Source organism: Anopheles bellator, chromosome 1 (genome assembly GCF_943735745.2).
Source record: "Anopheles bellator chromosome 1, idAnoBellAS_SP24_06.2, whole genome shotgun sequence".
In the NCBI taxonomy this organism is placed as follows: Eukaryota; Metazoa; Arthropoda; class Insecta; order Diptera; family Culicidae; genus Anopheles; species Anopheles bellator.
Window position 1 is genome coordinate 56,200,209 of NC_071285.1, and position 15,094 is coordinate 56,215,302.

Consider the following 15,094-nt stretch of genomic DNA (forward strand, 5'->3'; position numbering starts at 1 on the left):
TTGTTTGGCGGCCGGAAACAGTAGAACCGCTTCACCAACTGTGATTCCTGCAAATATAAACGTTTTTGATTTTTTTTAAGTTCTGCCTTGGTAGAGGATAGCCAAGTTCATTTTTAATAATTGATTTCGATTTTAGAACAACTGCAGTGCCGTTCACCGTTGACGGCTGTCAGCTGACAGCTGTTTGTTCTAAGTTCGTTTCCCCTCCACCAGCATCCTGCAAGCAAAACAAATCACGAACGGCACGAACCCGACCCGCGGGATGAAAAGTGGCTATGGGAGGCGGCGAACGTAGGTGCATCGCATGATTTCCTGCGATCGGCAACGATCAGTCCCTTTTCTACGACGCTCGGTGTTGGATGCTTGGATTGGCGGCTTTGTTTAGCACGCCACGCGCACTCTTAGCGAGGACAGGAAGCAGGCATTAGTGGCGCACCGGTGGACCGGTTCACTCTCTGATAGAGGCCAGGAAGAAAATATCCCAGCCCGTTGCTTTCGTATCGCGTGGCAACCAAGAGCAAGTGATAAGTGAAAGTGTTCGCTCGCGCGCGCGTGTGTGACGAAAATCGGGTTCGAATCTGCCGCTACCTGGATTGTGAGGGATCCTTTCGTGACGTGCGCCAGACACCGTTTGCCAGCTTTTTTGAGATCGTTCAAATCAAGTGTCGGTCAGCGACGACGACGACGACGACGACGGTCAACGCGACTTGCTGTACCGTGAGCGCAGGCATCGAGTATATATTTTTAGTTCGAACAGTTCGACGTCCTTCGATACCCGCGTAGCTGTGTAGCCAAGCCTCCTTCAGAGCTACCGATTGTTTGCGGTAGTCTAACCCACGTGCAGCGGATCCGTTTGAACGTGTGAAACGAAAGGCGACAAAATGAGCAGTAAGTAAACGAGGGCGCAAACGGAAAACTTAGCAAATGAACTACATTCCTTACGCCTATCGCACATGTTTCATAATTCTCACAATCATCAAAGTCGGCGACGGTCTGTCATTCGTGTGGTTACTACCATCGCTGGGTGGATGTCAAAGCGGGTGACCTACAATGACCTTGAAAAGTGGTACAGTACCAAACTCGCTACTAGTCCGTTGGGCCGGATTCGCGGTCGTGCTCCATGCACCGACACTTTATGCAAAATTGGCCCCTCCATATTTAGGATGTTGGATGTTGCTCCGCTTTTTTCGACTGCCGCACAAGGAATCGCCGTTGATAGAAAATCCACAAAGCAACACACCACCGCGCCGTGGCCGGTGAATGCCACGGTTCTAAATTTAATTATGCGTAGGCCGCGTCGGATTGAATCTGTTCGCGATGATCCGCGGTTCACTTGCGCGCCCATTGAGTCTCTATTGGTGGGCCAAACGGAGCGTGAAGCGCTGCCTCCCGGACCCCGACCGTCGGAGAGTCAAACCGGGTGCAACAATTTCCCCGACGGTGCACCCGTCAATCGTGTTGCGCTGGTGTGCTAAATACGGAACGTCATCAAATAGACACTCTGCACCCGTTGGGCATCAGGACAAAACTCCAAGGTTAGCACTGTTGTAGTCCGCTTCGCCTAGGCCATCTCAACGTGTGACGCCGGGGACGGGGACGAAACACAAACACGGTCGCGACAAACGTCGCCATGTGGAACGGAGCGGCGGAGTTCTAAGCCCTGCGTCGGTCAGTCGGTCGGTCAATCGTGTGGCTATCGCGCAGTGTCAATGTCGTTGGAATGGCATCGTAGTTCCGGTGATTTCCCCCAAACAAAACAGAGCGCTGGCGCCGCTGGCACCGGGACAGCTTTAGGGCTGCCAACTGATAGGCGCGAAATAGAATAAGAAATTCATAACGGTATAACTGTCCAATGATAACCGTCCGGTTTACATTCTATTCCCGACCACACACGGTTTGTCTCTTATCTGTACGCAGTCATCTGACTGCAACCAAGAGGACCAACTCGAAACTCGAAGGACACTGAAACAGAAAGTTAAAAGAGTCAACCACTTAAATAAGGAGTACGTAATAACGGTTACTGTTCGAATTCGGAATTGCACGAGCACGCGTTAGAAGAGCTTTGACCAATTATGTTAATCAAGCGAGGTTGTGGTATTGCTGAGTTCCGCTTTGCTTCGCTACCTAATCATCCGCTCCGAAGCCCAAAATCCATCAATGGAGATGACCCGGCGGGGTTACCACACGCAACCGGGAGCGATAATAGCGGGCCAAGTGGCACCGACACCAAGGCACCGCGCATTGGACCACCATCTTATCTTCGGAAAGGCACACATTACTTTTGATAATTCATGTCCAAATCCTAATGCTTCCCGCGTGTCTCTTGGCACTGGCGGCGAATTTCTCGCCGGTCGATCACGAATGATCACGAACAGCGCGCGCTGCATCATTTGCATCCGACAGAAGGTCAAACGGTCCTGTGCTCCGTTTTAACGCACTGGCCCGCGTCGCCCGCACACACGGATTGTGATGATCTCACAACAGAGGCCTTATGTTTTTCGCGCACACCACATGTCACCGCAGCCCGGTTTGCGGTGCTGATCGATTCCGGTCGCCTATCACCGTCACAGGAGGCAACATCGTCTGCAGCAGACACTAACGCCTTCTGCTGGCAGCAGCAGGATATCTAATATTAGCGGGAATTTTCGATATAAAACGACAACCACGTTGCTGCCGGATACACACACAGCACACCACGGGGACACGATATCCGGATGGCCGGCTAGACGGCGCTAGCTGCTGCGCCACCCTGTCACCGCACACCCTGCACATGAGGCACCTTTGGGAGCGCTCTCTCTCGCTCTTTCTGTTGAAATTTTTTAAAACCGCTTCGGAACAGTGGAGTGCTAAATATACCTTCATCAACTTGTGTGGGGCCGCCGGCCGGCCGGTTCCTTCGATCGGAGGGCGCAATGGCGCGGAGAAGTGCGGGCGCGTATAGAACACCACAGTACAGCGGCAACCCCCGATTTATCGGCGTCGTTGTCGTCACTCCGTCCGAAGAATGGCCATGTGCCTGCTTCTTTCGAGAGAGAGGCTACTAATCGTAGCGCATGATCGGGCGATATTTTTAGTCGCACTATTTCGCCTTTCGCTGCCCAACGCATACGATTTTAACGACAATATCAATAATCGAAACACACCGGTCGTCTAAATTCTTCTCTTGGTGGAATTGGTGGTTCGAATACTAAAATGAAAAGAAGAAACAGAGAGCCATTTTTGGTACCACGAAATCAAACTAACCTTATCGCCCCATGGTTTGAAATTACCACCCATAAATTGCATAAGAAGCGGCTATCGGCTACGATGATGATTCCGTTCTGGCCACCGGCTTGTCGCGTAATAAAGGGGAGGGTGCGCACCTCTCTTCAATGATCCTCGCTTAAATTTCACTGTTTGTTCCGTTGTTTTTTCAGAATACGCTTGGGTGACGCTGGCAACGAACGACTCCTACTCCCTGGGAGCCCTGGTGGTGGCGCACTCACTGAAGCGGGTACACACCGCGCATCAGCTGGCCGTGCTTATTACGCCCGGTGTGTCTGAGTCCATGAGGTGAGGTTTCCTGTCTACTCTTTTCGACTATTGCGGATCACTAAACAATATGTATCGATCACTGTGCTACGCACACATCAGGACAAAGCTGCGCGCAGTGTTCGATCTGGTGGACGAGGTGAACCTGCTCGATTCGAAGGATGAGGCGAACCTGGCGCTACTCAAGCGCCCCGAGCTGGGCATCACCTTCACCAAGCTGCACTGCTGGCGGTTGACGCAGTACGAGAAGTGCGTGTTTCTCGACGCGGACACACTGGTGCTCCGGAACTGTGACGAGCTGTTCGAGCGGGAAGAGCTATCGGCCGCCCCGGACATCGGGTGGCCCGATTGCTTCAACTCGGGCGTCTACGTGTTCCGGCCGAGCCTGGAAACGTTTGCCAGTCTGCTTCAGTTTGCCGTGACCCACGGCAGCTTCGACGGTGGCGATCAGGGACTGTTGAATGCGTACTTCTCCGATTGGGCCCACAAGGACATCCAGAAGCACTTGCCCTTCGTGTACAACACCTCCTCGGTGGCAACGTACTCCTACTTGCCTGCATTTAAACAGTAAGTGTGCGGAGGGGTTCCCCGAAAACTCGTCCACATTATCACCACCAATCTTTCTTTTGCAGTTTTGGTCAGAACACAAAAATTCTTCACTTCATCGGAGTCTCCAAACCGTGGCTACAGAACTTTAACTCCGAGACGCGCAAAGTCTACGTACCGTCCGATTGTCACCATCTGGCCAACTTTCTGCAGTACTGGTGGGACATATTCTGCGAGGATGTCCACTCCAGGCTGAGCTCCGACATGGTGAGTGCTCCAGGCTCCCCCTACGGTGTACGATGTCGGGGAAATCCCAGTTTCCGACGCCCTCCCCCTTGATCATGCACAACACACCGTCTGTCGTCCCTCCCTGCCGTCCATCTGAGCATTTCCCGCCAACGGCGGCGGTGCTCGATAATTTATCTTCCCCGGTCGTTCTCTCTATTGCTTTGTGAACCGACCCCTTTTTCCCTCCAATTTCAAGTCTGAACTGAATAGTATTAGGATTAATCGTGACGACGATTTCAGTACAAAGGTAAGAATCGTAAATCGGTGGGCCGATCCGCCAGTGGACCAGTAAAAATCCGACTCTGTTCGGAGCTTTCTTGCTTATTAACCGATTTTGCTTAGATTGATAAAAAAGTAGACATAGCTGTTTTGATCGTATTTTGCTTAGCTTTTAGGTAATGGTGCACATGCTTCTATTATGCACTTTTAGTATTAGTAGAGCTTGCTTTTGGTGTATGTGTGTACATCCTTAATTTTACTCAGTTCTCCACACTGTGTGCACTTCATGGCAAAAGCCAAAGTTGTTATAGAAAAAGAATTAACCGATTAGCATCACAATGAGCACAATTCATCTCTATTCGCATTGGCACAACAGTTTCCATTCCTCTTAGAGGTCCGCAGTAGTAGTCGTGTCTTTCACCACTGGGGGGGGTTTGCAGGATCGGAATTGCAGCGGAAAAGGATGAAAATGAAATGACAACATGCTGCGCCCTTCGCTGGTCAGCCCCGTTTGGCTGGCCCGTAAGCCAACCCGTTCGGGTCCGGGTTTCAATTTGCGACACTCTCCGGACGCGATCAGATGCACAGAGTAGTGTGTGGTGATCGTCGCTTGCGCAGAGAAGCCTTTCCATTTGGCGCACAAAAGATTCATCTTTGGCCTGGCACAACAAAGTGTGTTCCACAGTGCGTGTCCGTTCTCAGAGCCTATAGTTGCGCCAATAAAAGAAGATCCCTTTCCGTATTGCGCCACCATCAATATTGTTTTCGATTCATTTTCGTATCCATAAACTCTCGCCTAGCGCTAATTCCTGCTTTATTCTTTCTCTTTCTCTCTCTACATCCGTTTTCCCTTTTTCCAATTTTCCTTTTTCCTTCAATCCAATGCGCCCTTGCTTACGCACACGCCAAATGCACGCAAACACGCACACAGATTGGTCTGGCTGGAGCGCTGGCGAATGTTACGCTCGGGGAACGGCGTACTTCGGCTCAGGACCGCATTGAACAGCAGCTGCGTCGCCAGTACTGGGAAGCGGGCAACGCGGACTACGTTGGCAGGGACGCTTTCAAGCACATTTGGGCCAAAATCCAGGAGACGATGGAAAAGTGATCATCGTCATCACTCGACCACACGCTGCGCACTCGGCGATCCCTGGCGCCTTCTTTTACGCGCCCCTTTTTTGCATTTCATATTTATTTCCCCGTAGCTCTCTTGTAGTAAAATAGCTACATGCCTGTCCGTTTTACTATATGATCCCTTGGTTCTACTCTCAGAATGGTTGGGTGGGAAACAAAACCGTAGATGTTTAGCATGGGTAATGGTTTTTGTTTACTATTTTCCTATCAAAGATATCGCAGATTGCACGTAATAAATGGCTTTTATTATACACTGTGTGCGCACTTCGATTATTGGCGGACTGGCCGCGCATGTTGTCATTACATTTTGATCCTCCCCCTTCCGACGCTGTTTGCTTCCGATTCCGAAAGGCTGACCGGAGCGCTGGCTCATCAAGGACCCCCTCAAGGCCTCTTCTTTTACGATCTGTGCGTGCGTGTGTGTGTTTGAGTGTGTGCGTGTGTGTGCTAAGCTTTTTTGAGTTTTATTTTCTAACACAACACAGCAACAAGCATTTAGCCGCTGGATAGCGCCCGCGAAAAAGCAGGTTAGTGGTGGCGGAAGTCAGTACCGTTCCACCGGGTCCGGCACGATCTGGCACGATGTGGGCGCTGACGGTGGCGGAACGGACAGGCACATGCCGTCGAACCAGCACGATCACCACCACCACCATCAACAGCAGCAGCAACAACGAGAGCAGTTTAATCCATCGTACGACCCGGTGGTGCCGGTGTATGTGGATCCTTGGGAAGATTATCTGCGAAAACAGGAACTCGAGTGCCAGCAACGAAAGCACGAAGAGGAACGGCTGTATTTTCAGTACCTCAATGAATTGCGCGCGCAGGAACAGGCACGAAGCCGCGCCGGGTACGAGCAATGGTTGGAGAGCCAGCAACAGTTGCAATCGCATCATGCCGATCACCATCACCAAGACCATCATCATCATCACGAGCATGGTCATCATCATCAGCAAGAAACATTGCAAGGACACAGTGATGCTGCATTGCACTCGAGCGTGCACCACCAGCATCATCACGAGGCTAATATCTTTCAGCGCACAGAGCAGTGGGTAGATCGGATGATGGAACAGCACCAACAGAATCAAGGGCACTGGGAAACGGTCCAACCGACCGGTCAGGAAGACCACCACCATCACCATTCCAATGGTAGAGGACATGAACAACAACCACCAAACAAGGGACCGGATACTCCTTTCGGGACCGGTGGGAATCGGTTGGATGATCAAAACCAACACGGTGCTGCTGCTGCGCCACCACATACAGAGACGAGCCAGGCCGGACGACCACCGGGTGATGTTGTGGTGCATCAGGATGCGGTCGCTAAACTGGCGACTGCCGATCACGACAGTGGTGGCGGTGGTGACGGAACTTGGGGTGGTCATAGTGGTCCTCACGGGGACGCGGTAGGTAACAATCCGTACGATGATCAAGTAGATCATTCGCATCATCAAACATGTGCTCATGTGGTGGCTGGCAGCTACAGGGTCACGCGGCGTACCGCCTAACAAAGCCTGCGATTTTTTGTTGCTAACACCGTAGAACCACTACTAACACACTCCATCATATTGCGGTGTATTGGCATACACAGGTCGTCCCTGTAGAGAGTTTTGCCTTTTTGTATTAAACATTAATTTGCTTGTCGCCAAACTAACACCCGTTTTGGAACGTCAGCATGCCGCTCACCACGCCTTTTTCGCAAATTTGGCTTTTTAACTCACTGTTTGAAAAAATTTCTCCTGGCCGGTGGCCACTTTTTAGGAACGGTGCACCAAATTCTGTAGGTTTTGTTCTATTCGTCCATGTATATGTGTGTGTTTGTTGTGTACATTATGTTCGTCGTAATCCAGCAGGCTGCGTGTCGTTTATCCAATTTTTGTCTTATTTGTTACCATCGAAGAGTGCTTCGTACGTTCGTCCCGTCTCAGTGTGTTTCTTCGTCAGTTGCGATGGTCCTCCTCTCGGTTCATAGTGGTTGGCGCACAGATTTCGATTCCGCGACTCTGCTAACGATGCTCGTGTGCTTCACACTCTTCTTCCTTACAGTGTGGCCTTGCCGGTGCACTGGCTCAGCTTCACCTTGGCGAAGCAAAGTCCCAGGAACAAGAGGCCTACGAGGAGCACATGCGGCGTCAGTGCTGGGAAACGGGTAACATCGACTACATGGGACGGGACTCGTTCGACAACATTTGGCGACGCATCCAGCAAACGCTTACTGCTGGTGGCGCCGCTGTAACGACGGCGACGACGAGCACGGGCGACGACACGACAAGTGCTTCACCACCACCACCGGGACCGGTGGTGAGCGCAGCGCCGCCATCCCGCCGTTCGCCACGCTCACGATCGACCACACCGAAGCGGGACGCACGGGAGCGCTCCCCGACGCCCCAACCGGAGGACAAGGTTCCGGTTGAGAAGAAGGAAGGTAATTGACACAGCATCATCGTCGCCTGCGATCGGCGGCACCTATCGGCGGCCATCAGCTTCCTAACCCAGATAGTTTTCCTTCGATTGGACTTTTGTTTCTGTCGTGCCCTGTCATGCGTGCGTCGTGTCCCTGCTGCTGCTGCTGCTACTAATACTGTTACCACTACTATTATCCCTAACACTACCACTACTGTTAGTACTGTCCCGGTTAACACTTTGTCCCGTGTTGTGCAACCCGTTCATGTGTAACCACACGAGTTGGTCTTAACATTGTAATCGCGTCCCAATACCGTCACGACTGTCACGTGCGCAAAATTAGGCTAATAACGATGCATCCTTGCTTGCTAATCCTTTTATTTTCAAACACAGGGGTCAAAGTATACCAAAAACCATCTCTCTTACGCCCTTACTAACCAATGCAGGGGCGCGTTATCTCTACAAAGTGTGCCATTAGAAAAAGCGGTAAATGCAGCTTCGCAATAACGTACATCATTAATCGAAATTACCAGAGGCTAACACAAACCGTAGGAGCGATAAGTTAAACAGTCATAGTTCAAAGTAACAGTCAGAAGCACAAGCTACTTCCACGCACGGTTTACTATGATACGAGGCACGATAGTTGTGAGGTGATCCCAAATTCGGCTACTGAGTTGGCATTTGGCGTCTACTATAGAACTCCACGCCACGTTGCCGCCGAAAGTGTCTAGGCAAAGGATCACAAATAAAGGATCGTTTCGAAAGAGAGCGTAACCAAACAGAACGATAGAAAGAGAGAGAGAGAGTATTTAGTAGTGGATTTAGTAATCATTCACAACCTCCGATCGCGCCGTGATCGATACGTTAAACGGAAAACGTACCGAACCCACGGATCCGGATCGTCGGAAATTACGAGAACAAGCGTTAGGAAGTATTTGCAGCAAAAGTGCACGTGTTGGTTCATTCAAACATTTTATCTTCTCACGCGCAAGAGAGAAAAACAAACGAAACCCTGTATCCTAACGATCGTCTGCCTGTTTTCGGTTTGGTTTAGCAAAAGAAAATATGATTCATCCTAATTTTCAGTATCACCCGACGAGGCCTATTCTTTGGTATTCATCCATCCATATATCCATCGATTTGTGTTCATTTAGCATCAAACGAGTACAATGTTTGGAAAGCGCTAAATATACGAGGAAGTGAAACGTATTAAAAACAAAACAGTAATAAATTCGGTGTTTCATTCATGATCGCGTTAACCCATGTTGGAGTGGTCCTAATGGAACAAAGTGGGCAAACCAATTTAGAACACATTTCCATTCATGGGCAAATTGAGATCTTTACACTTATCTTATAGGAAAGGGCACTGGATCATATGATCATATTACACGGTTGTCATCGATCTGCTATGGGAAACAAATTAAGGGACTCTCATTATCACAATGGAAATGAATGTCAAAATTACCGGGAAAGCGAAACTGGATATCTTGTTCGTCCTAAAGTACAATAATGACCTAAAACTAACACAACAGACTCGTTTCTCTCTGTGAGGTTGTGTGTGGCGTGGATAGATTTTGTGTGTGTGATTTTATTGTGGACTCTCCGATCATCGTTCATCCTTTCTTCTCACACCCGTGTGCGTCTCGCTTCCGTTCCGTGTGTGTGCGTGTGTGTCCAAAGGCCGTTCACCGTTCGGACCAGCAAGATATTACCAGCGGGCGGTTATACTAACGGCGGTTTTCGTCTTTCTTTTCTTCCTTTCAACCCTGCATCTCATTCGTCCCGCCAAACCAAACCAAAACACCCCCTTCTTCTGGCCAATCTCTCCCGATTGCTCGCTTTCGCGCGATCCTTTCCTCTCTCGGGTGGGTCCTCTTGTTGATCGCCGCCATATGCACAACTGTCTGCATGCTTTTTTGCGTGTGTGTGATCGCCGCGGATCGCGCGGGTAACTTTCGGGATGATCCTCGGTCGATGGGTGGGGTTTGACGATCATCGCGCGGGGAACAACCACCACCATCATACACGACCGACCAACAGCAGCTCATGTCGTTCCACCGCCAGCGATTGCCGAGGAAGACGACAGTGCCCTGAGCAGTTCAGTAGTGGACGGTTCTAGATTAGCACAGCACCACCACCCAAAGTTGCCACCACCAATCCAATACGATCCGACTACCAACACGACCACATTGACCAAGAAAGTATTTGCAGGGTACCAGCAGATCATAACGACCAAGAGCCCGGAAGGAAAAACTCGCACCCACACGAAGCTCGTGTACGATCCGAGCGTCGATGACGAGGAGGAGCAGGCACAGCCACAACAGGCCGCGGCCAAAATGTCCTCCAGCCCGAAGGGAGAAGATGTCCCGGACGGGGTCCCACGTATTGGCGCAGGACCAGTTATGCCGGCTCCGCTGAAACAGATTGCGTCGGTTGGAACAAGTGAACCGGTGAAACCCAAGCCTCTGGAGAGTGTCGTACAGAGCAAACCCAAAGCTGCTGCTGTTGCTGCACAGCCACCCAGCAGCGTCGTTCCTGCCAGCTCGATGGATGCACCCGCGCCAGCTAAAGCACCAGCACCAGCACCGCAACAACAGGTGGTCCAGGAGTCGCTGACAGGTAAAGGATCAAGTGCATCAACCATCGACTCAACGCAGCCGACTAAAACGGTGCGCAAAAAACGAACCATTTCACCACCGTCGCTGCCAAAGACCAACATCACCATCAACAAACCGTCGGATCAGTCGTCGGGTGAAACACTACAGTCACTACAGTCACCACAGTCTCCGCCAATCCGAGCATCGAAATCATCCCCGGCGGCAGCGAAGCCATCCGGTTCGAGTAATCGATCTTCAGCCGCTACGGTCGGGGCATCGTCCAACAAAACGGCGACGATCGCCGGTCAAACGGCCAAGCCCTCAAATTCCACGATGCCATCTCGTCCTGCTGTCGCCATCGCCACTGCCGATTCATTAACCGAAGCTCGAAGCTCGTCATCACAACCATCGCCACCGCTTTTGCCTACTCGTTCCGTTCCACCGACGACACCGAAACCCCAGGACGTTTCGTCGGTGGCTGACGCCATGAAGGCCGTTCCGACGCCCCCCGTACCGCCACGGCGTAAACGTGAATCTAGAACGGCACGTTTAGGTAAAATCTGATCCCCTAGAGCCAGAGCTCTGTGAGGCAGGGCGCGCCCCGTCGATACGACGACGTAGCCTCCCCGCGGGACTCATCTCAGCATCCATTCTCGTCAACTGCCAAATCATCTCACTTCCGCGCGCGGAATGTGACCGATCATTCAACGATCACCACCATCACCACGCAATTCATCACCATCAATGACTCTCCCCGTGAGGGGCCCCACCACCACAACAGCACTCGAGAATCGAATTGAACCGATCCGACCCCGACCAACGAGCATCAGCTTTTAGTAGACGGTTTAATAAAAATTTATTAACTGAGGAAAACAAAAGCCAAAATCCCTCTTTCGTGCACACACGCAATTTCGATACATCTTTCACGTGACTGTGTTCGATCGATCTGTGGGTTTGTTGCTCCGCTAATGATATGTTTATTGTGTTTTTTGTTGTAAAGACAATGTTTTCAAAATGTTTCCTCCAAGAAAACACACAAAAACTACGAAAATGTTGCCCCGTTTGTTGTTCGTTTTTAATCCCCCCCCGTGTTCCTGGCGTGAAGTTTCCGGTTCCAAGTGTGGTACACGGTTGAAGTGCGAATTTCATTTTTAATAAATTCCTTTCTTTTTTCTTTCTCTTCCCTTTTTTTTGTTGTGCGTCGCATTGTTCTTCAACACTTGCGCCGACTTGCGATACGGCCTGACATGTTACTATTGCTTGCTCACTCTCTATTACTATGTTACGCCACCACTTACAATCCCCCATCGCTTGGACGCGCTGTGCTATGCTAAACATACTTTAAACCTTTCGCTTTAATACGATCGTGTTACTTTCGGAAACAAAAACAATAGCAAGAAAGAAAAAACCGAAACTTTTGCAGTTACTACTATCCTGTGTCTCTTGTGCCAAGAAAAAACGACGATAGTACCAATATGATTAACTCCCAATCAATCGTGCCCAACCAGTCCAATTTCGATTGTTAATAATAATGAACGCAAATATGGCTAAAACAAATATATGGTTAACATTTTGAAAACAAACGCTGCTCTACGCCACGGATGCGGTGGTGCATCCGTGTGCAGACAGAGAGTAGAAGAGCAAACAAGCCCCAAATACAACTTCTTGTGTTTTATTTCGAACTGCTGCTGTACCATCACGAACGAAACATGCCCGCCACATGCCACGCCACACGCCACGCCATTGCCGCACCGCATCTCCTCGATCATCAACCACCACGATCACGATCACTTTGCTTGATACTGTTTTGGGTAACATTCCTTCTTTTCCTTTTCACCCCCAGCACGACTTTTACGAACGTTTTGTACGATCTTGTAGGAAACGCTCGGTTTGGCGTTGCAATTCTATCACTTTCCTCCCTTAAAACCAAACTCACCACCAAACTGGTGCGGGTCTAAATCACTGACTACCAAAGCCACTGCCTAGATCACTGCGGTTTAGGTTTCCCCGTTTTTTTTTTGGCAAACAACCTCACGAATCTTGTGAAATATAGCAGCGCGAACTGAAGTTCCTGTCTTTCAAAAACCCACTGTTTTGTCGAGCGTTAGCGTAGCATAAGTCTGAATGAGATCATTCGCTGATCGGTAGCGGATCGGTGGTTGAAATGCATTTCTCATTGCTGTGCGTGCTGTGATAAACAAGCGTCGCACTGGCCGTCGCCGAATGATGAACCCACAAAGCACACAGCTTAAAGAAGCCAAAAAACTTCGACAAACAACAACCCATAACAAAAATACAAACGGCATTAGAAGACTTTATAAATTAAGCAATTTTTTTGTCACGTTTTGCATTCCTCTTGGCACCGTCCAGATGGGGAGAGGCAAATGTTAGTACCACCACGTAAGTACCATGGCCGAATGATAAGCGAAACTCTCTTACCTTATCCGATGCTGCCATTTTCCGAGGTACGGTTCTGTTCCGCCGCCTGTTCTCCATGTTTCTTCTTACGATGGGTGAAGTAATTCGAGCTGTTGAAGAACCCTTTGTTACAGAGCTTGCATTCGTACAGCCGTTTACCTGAATGGCGCGCACTGTGTTCCTAAAACGACGATACTCTCAAGAGACTAAACGGACCCAACAAACTAACCGGTACCTACTCACTCTCAGTTCCACCCGGCGGCGAAAAGTTCGGTCACATTCGGTGCACGCGAACCGGTTCTCTTTAGTGTGGACATACTTTACGTGCGACGTAAGCGACTTTCTGTTGTCGAAAGATTTTCCGCATGCCTCGCACCGGTGATCACCGGTACCGGCGACGTGCCGCGAGCAAATGTGGGTTCGCAGAGTGGCCTTATTTTTGTACGACTGTCCGCACAGTGAACACTCAACGCGGGGCTCCGGGTCCGCTTCACGGTGGCTTGCTAGATGTGCTTTCAATCCAGTCTGGGTGGCGAACCGCTTGGCACAAAACTCACAGACGAACCGTTTCCGTTGCCCCTGATCGTGCAAACGCATGTGCCTCGCCAAGGTGTACCGGAAGGCAAAGCTCTTTTGGCACATGCCGCACACGTGCGCCCGTTGGTTGGTCGGTTGGTGCGTTGCCTGATGATGCATCATCCCCGACCGCGATACAAAGCGTTGCTCGCACACGGTGCACTGATATGGCCACTGTTCGACTGGAAGGTGAAGCCTTTGGTGTACACGCAGCAGATCCTTGCTCTTGCAAACTTGCCCACAAACGTCACACGCGAACGCATCGGGCTCGATGTGGTTTAGAATGTGTGTCATGAGGCGATCTTTGCGAGTGAACCGTTTCCCACAGCACGAAACACTAGCGGTCGTTTTGTGGTGCATCTTGCAGTGCAGCGTAAGCGCTCGAAAGCTGTCCGACTTACTGCCGCAAACTTCACAGCAAAGCGTCACGAATTCGGCGATCAGTTTGTTCTGATCGCGCCGGTCCTTAGGCCGCGGTGCTACAGTGCCCCAAAGTTCGTCCTGCTCAGCTTCCTCTTCCGGTTCGCTACCGGACGACGTGGTCGTAGATATGCTGCCTTCTAATGTGGACTTTTCAATGACTGCGATCGCGTTTTGTTTTGTGACACTGGTTTGTGTGTAAGCTTCCAGCAAAGTGTTGAGATAGAGCTGGTTTTTTGCCACCGTTTCGCCGTAATTGTAGAAACGGAGAACGGTTTCGTGGCACGGGAGACATATTAAACTGGACAACGAGTCCACCTGCAACACCTACAAACAATAAGATGGTCAGATCTGCCTCCGTGCTTTGGGCTGCTAATACATACCGGGAAACAACAAACTAACGCAATCTTCTGCATAAAGCCTTCATCGCTAAACATAGCGCGACCGTTGGAATGCGGTTTGAGGCACAGGCGACACACTCCAATCAGTTGTCTCAGTTCCATTTTAATAAGAATTGAACACTTTTTACTATTGCGCCACGGGCGCCGGACTTTTCGACGGACGGACTCTGCGGCCAACTGCCGAAAACGTCAAAAGAATCAAAACAGAAACGGCTGCGCACGTCACGAACGATTATCCGCGATTTAACATTGCGCGCTGAATGCACCGGGTGGCGATGGGAAGTCGATCAAAGATAAAGTCCAGTTACCTGATGACTCGTACCGATTTTTTAAGATAGTGCTGCTAGTCAATTAAAAGCTGCACAGACACACGATGCTGCCAATCCGTCCTTTGTTGCTGTCGAAGGTATTATGGCTGCCATCGGTAACCGGCCACCGGATAGGATCAGGACCGGTGCGAGCAAAGGCCTCACTGCCGATAGTGAAGAAGGACAAACCGGTGAAACTGCCCTACTCGCCGTTCGGAAACAAACAATCCAACCAGGGTGACTGGGTCGTGGCTCG

General features: G+C 50.4%; 1 protein-coding gene across 5 annotated transcripts; it reads left to right on the top strand.

Moving 5' to 3' along the window:
- The first annotated feature begins 279 nt into the window (after positions 1-279).
- LOC131206305 (AT-rich interactive domain-containing protein 1B-like) lies at positions 280-13,021 on the top strand. 5 transcript variants are annotated; one of them, XM_058198814.1, is made up of 8 exons: positions 280-888; positions 3,417-3,552; positions 3,634-4,098; positions 4,164-4,344; positions 6,204-7,121; positions 7,762-8,140; positions 10,159-11,268; positions 12,559-13,021. In XM_058198814.1, exons 1-8 carry the CDS (start codon positions 882-884, stop codon positions 12,591-12,593), a joined length of 3,231 nt encoding a protein of 1,076 aa, XP_058054797.1. In that variant the 5' UTR covers positions 280-881; the 3' UTR covers positions 12,594-13,021. The 5 variants fall into 5 exon arrangements, with proteins under 5 accessions (XP_058054797.1, XP_058054801.1, XP_058054799.1 ...); XM_058198816.1 differs by having other exon boundaries at positions 283-888; positions 10,159-10,737; XM_058198815.1 differs by lacking the exon at positions 12,559-13,021 and adding an exon at positions 12,110-12,363 and having other exon boundaries at positions 283-888; positions 10,159-10,737.
- The last annotated feature ends 2,073 nt before the right edge of the window (positions 13,022-15,094 follow it).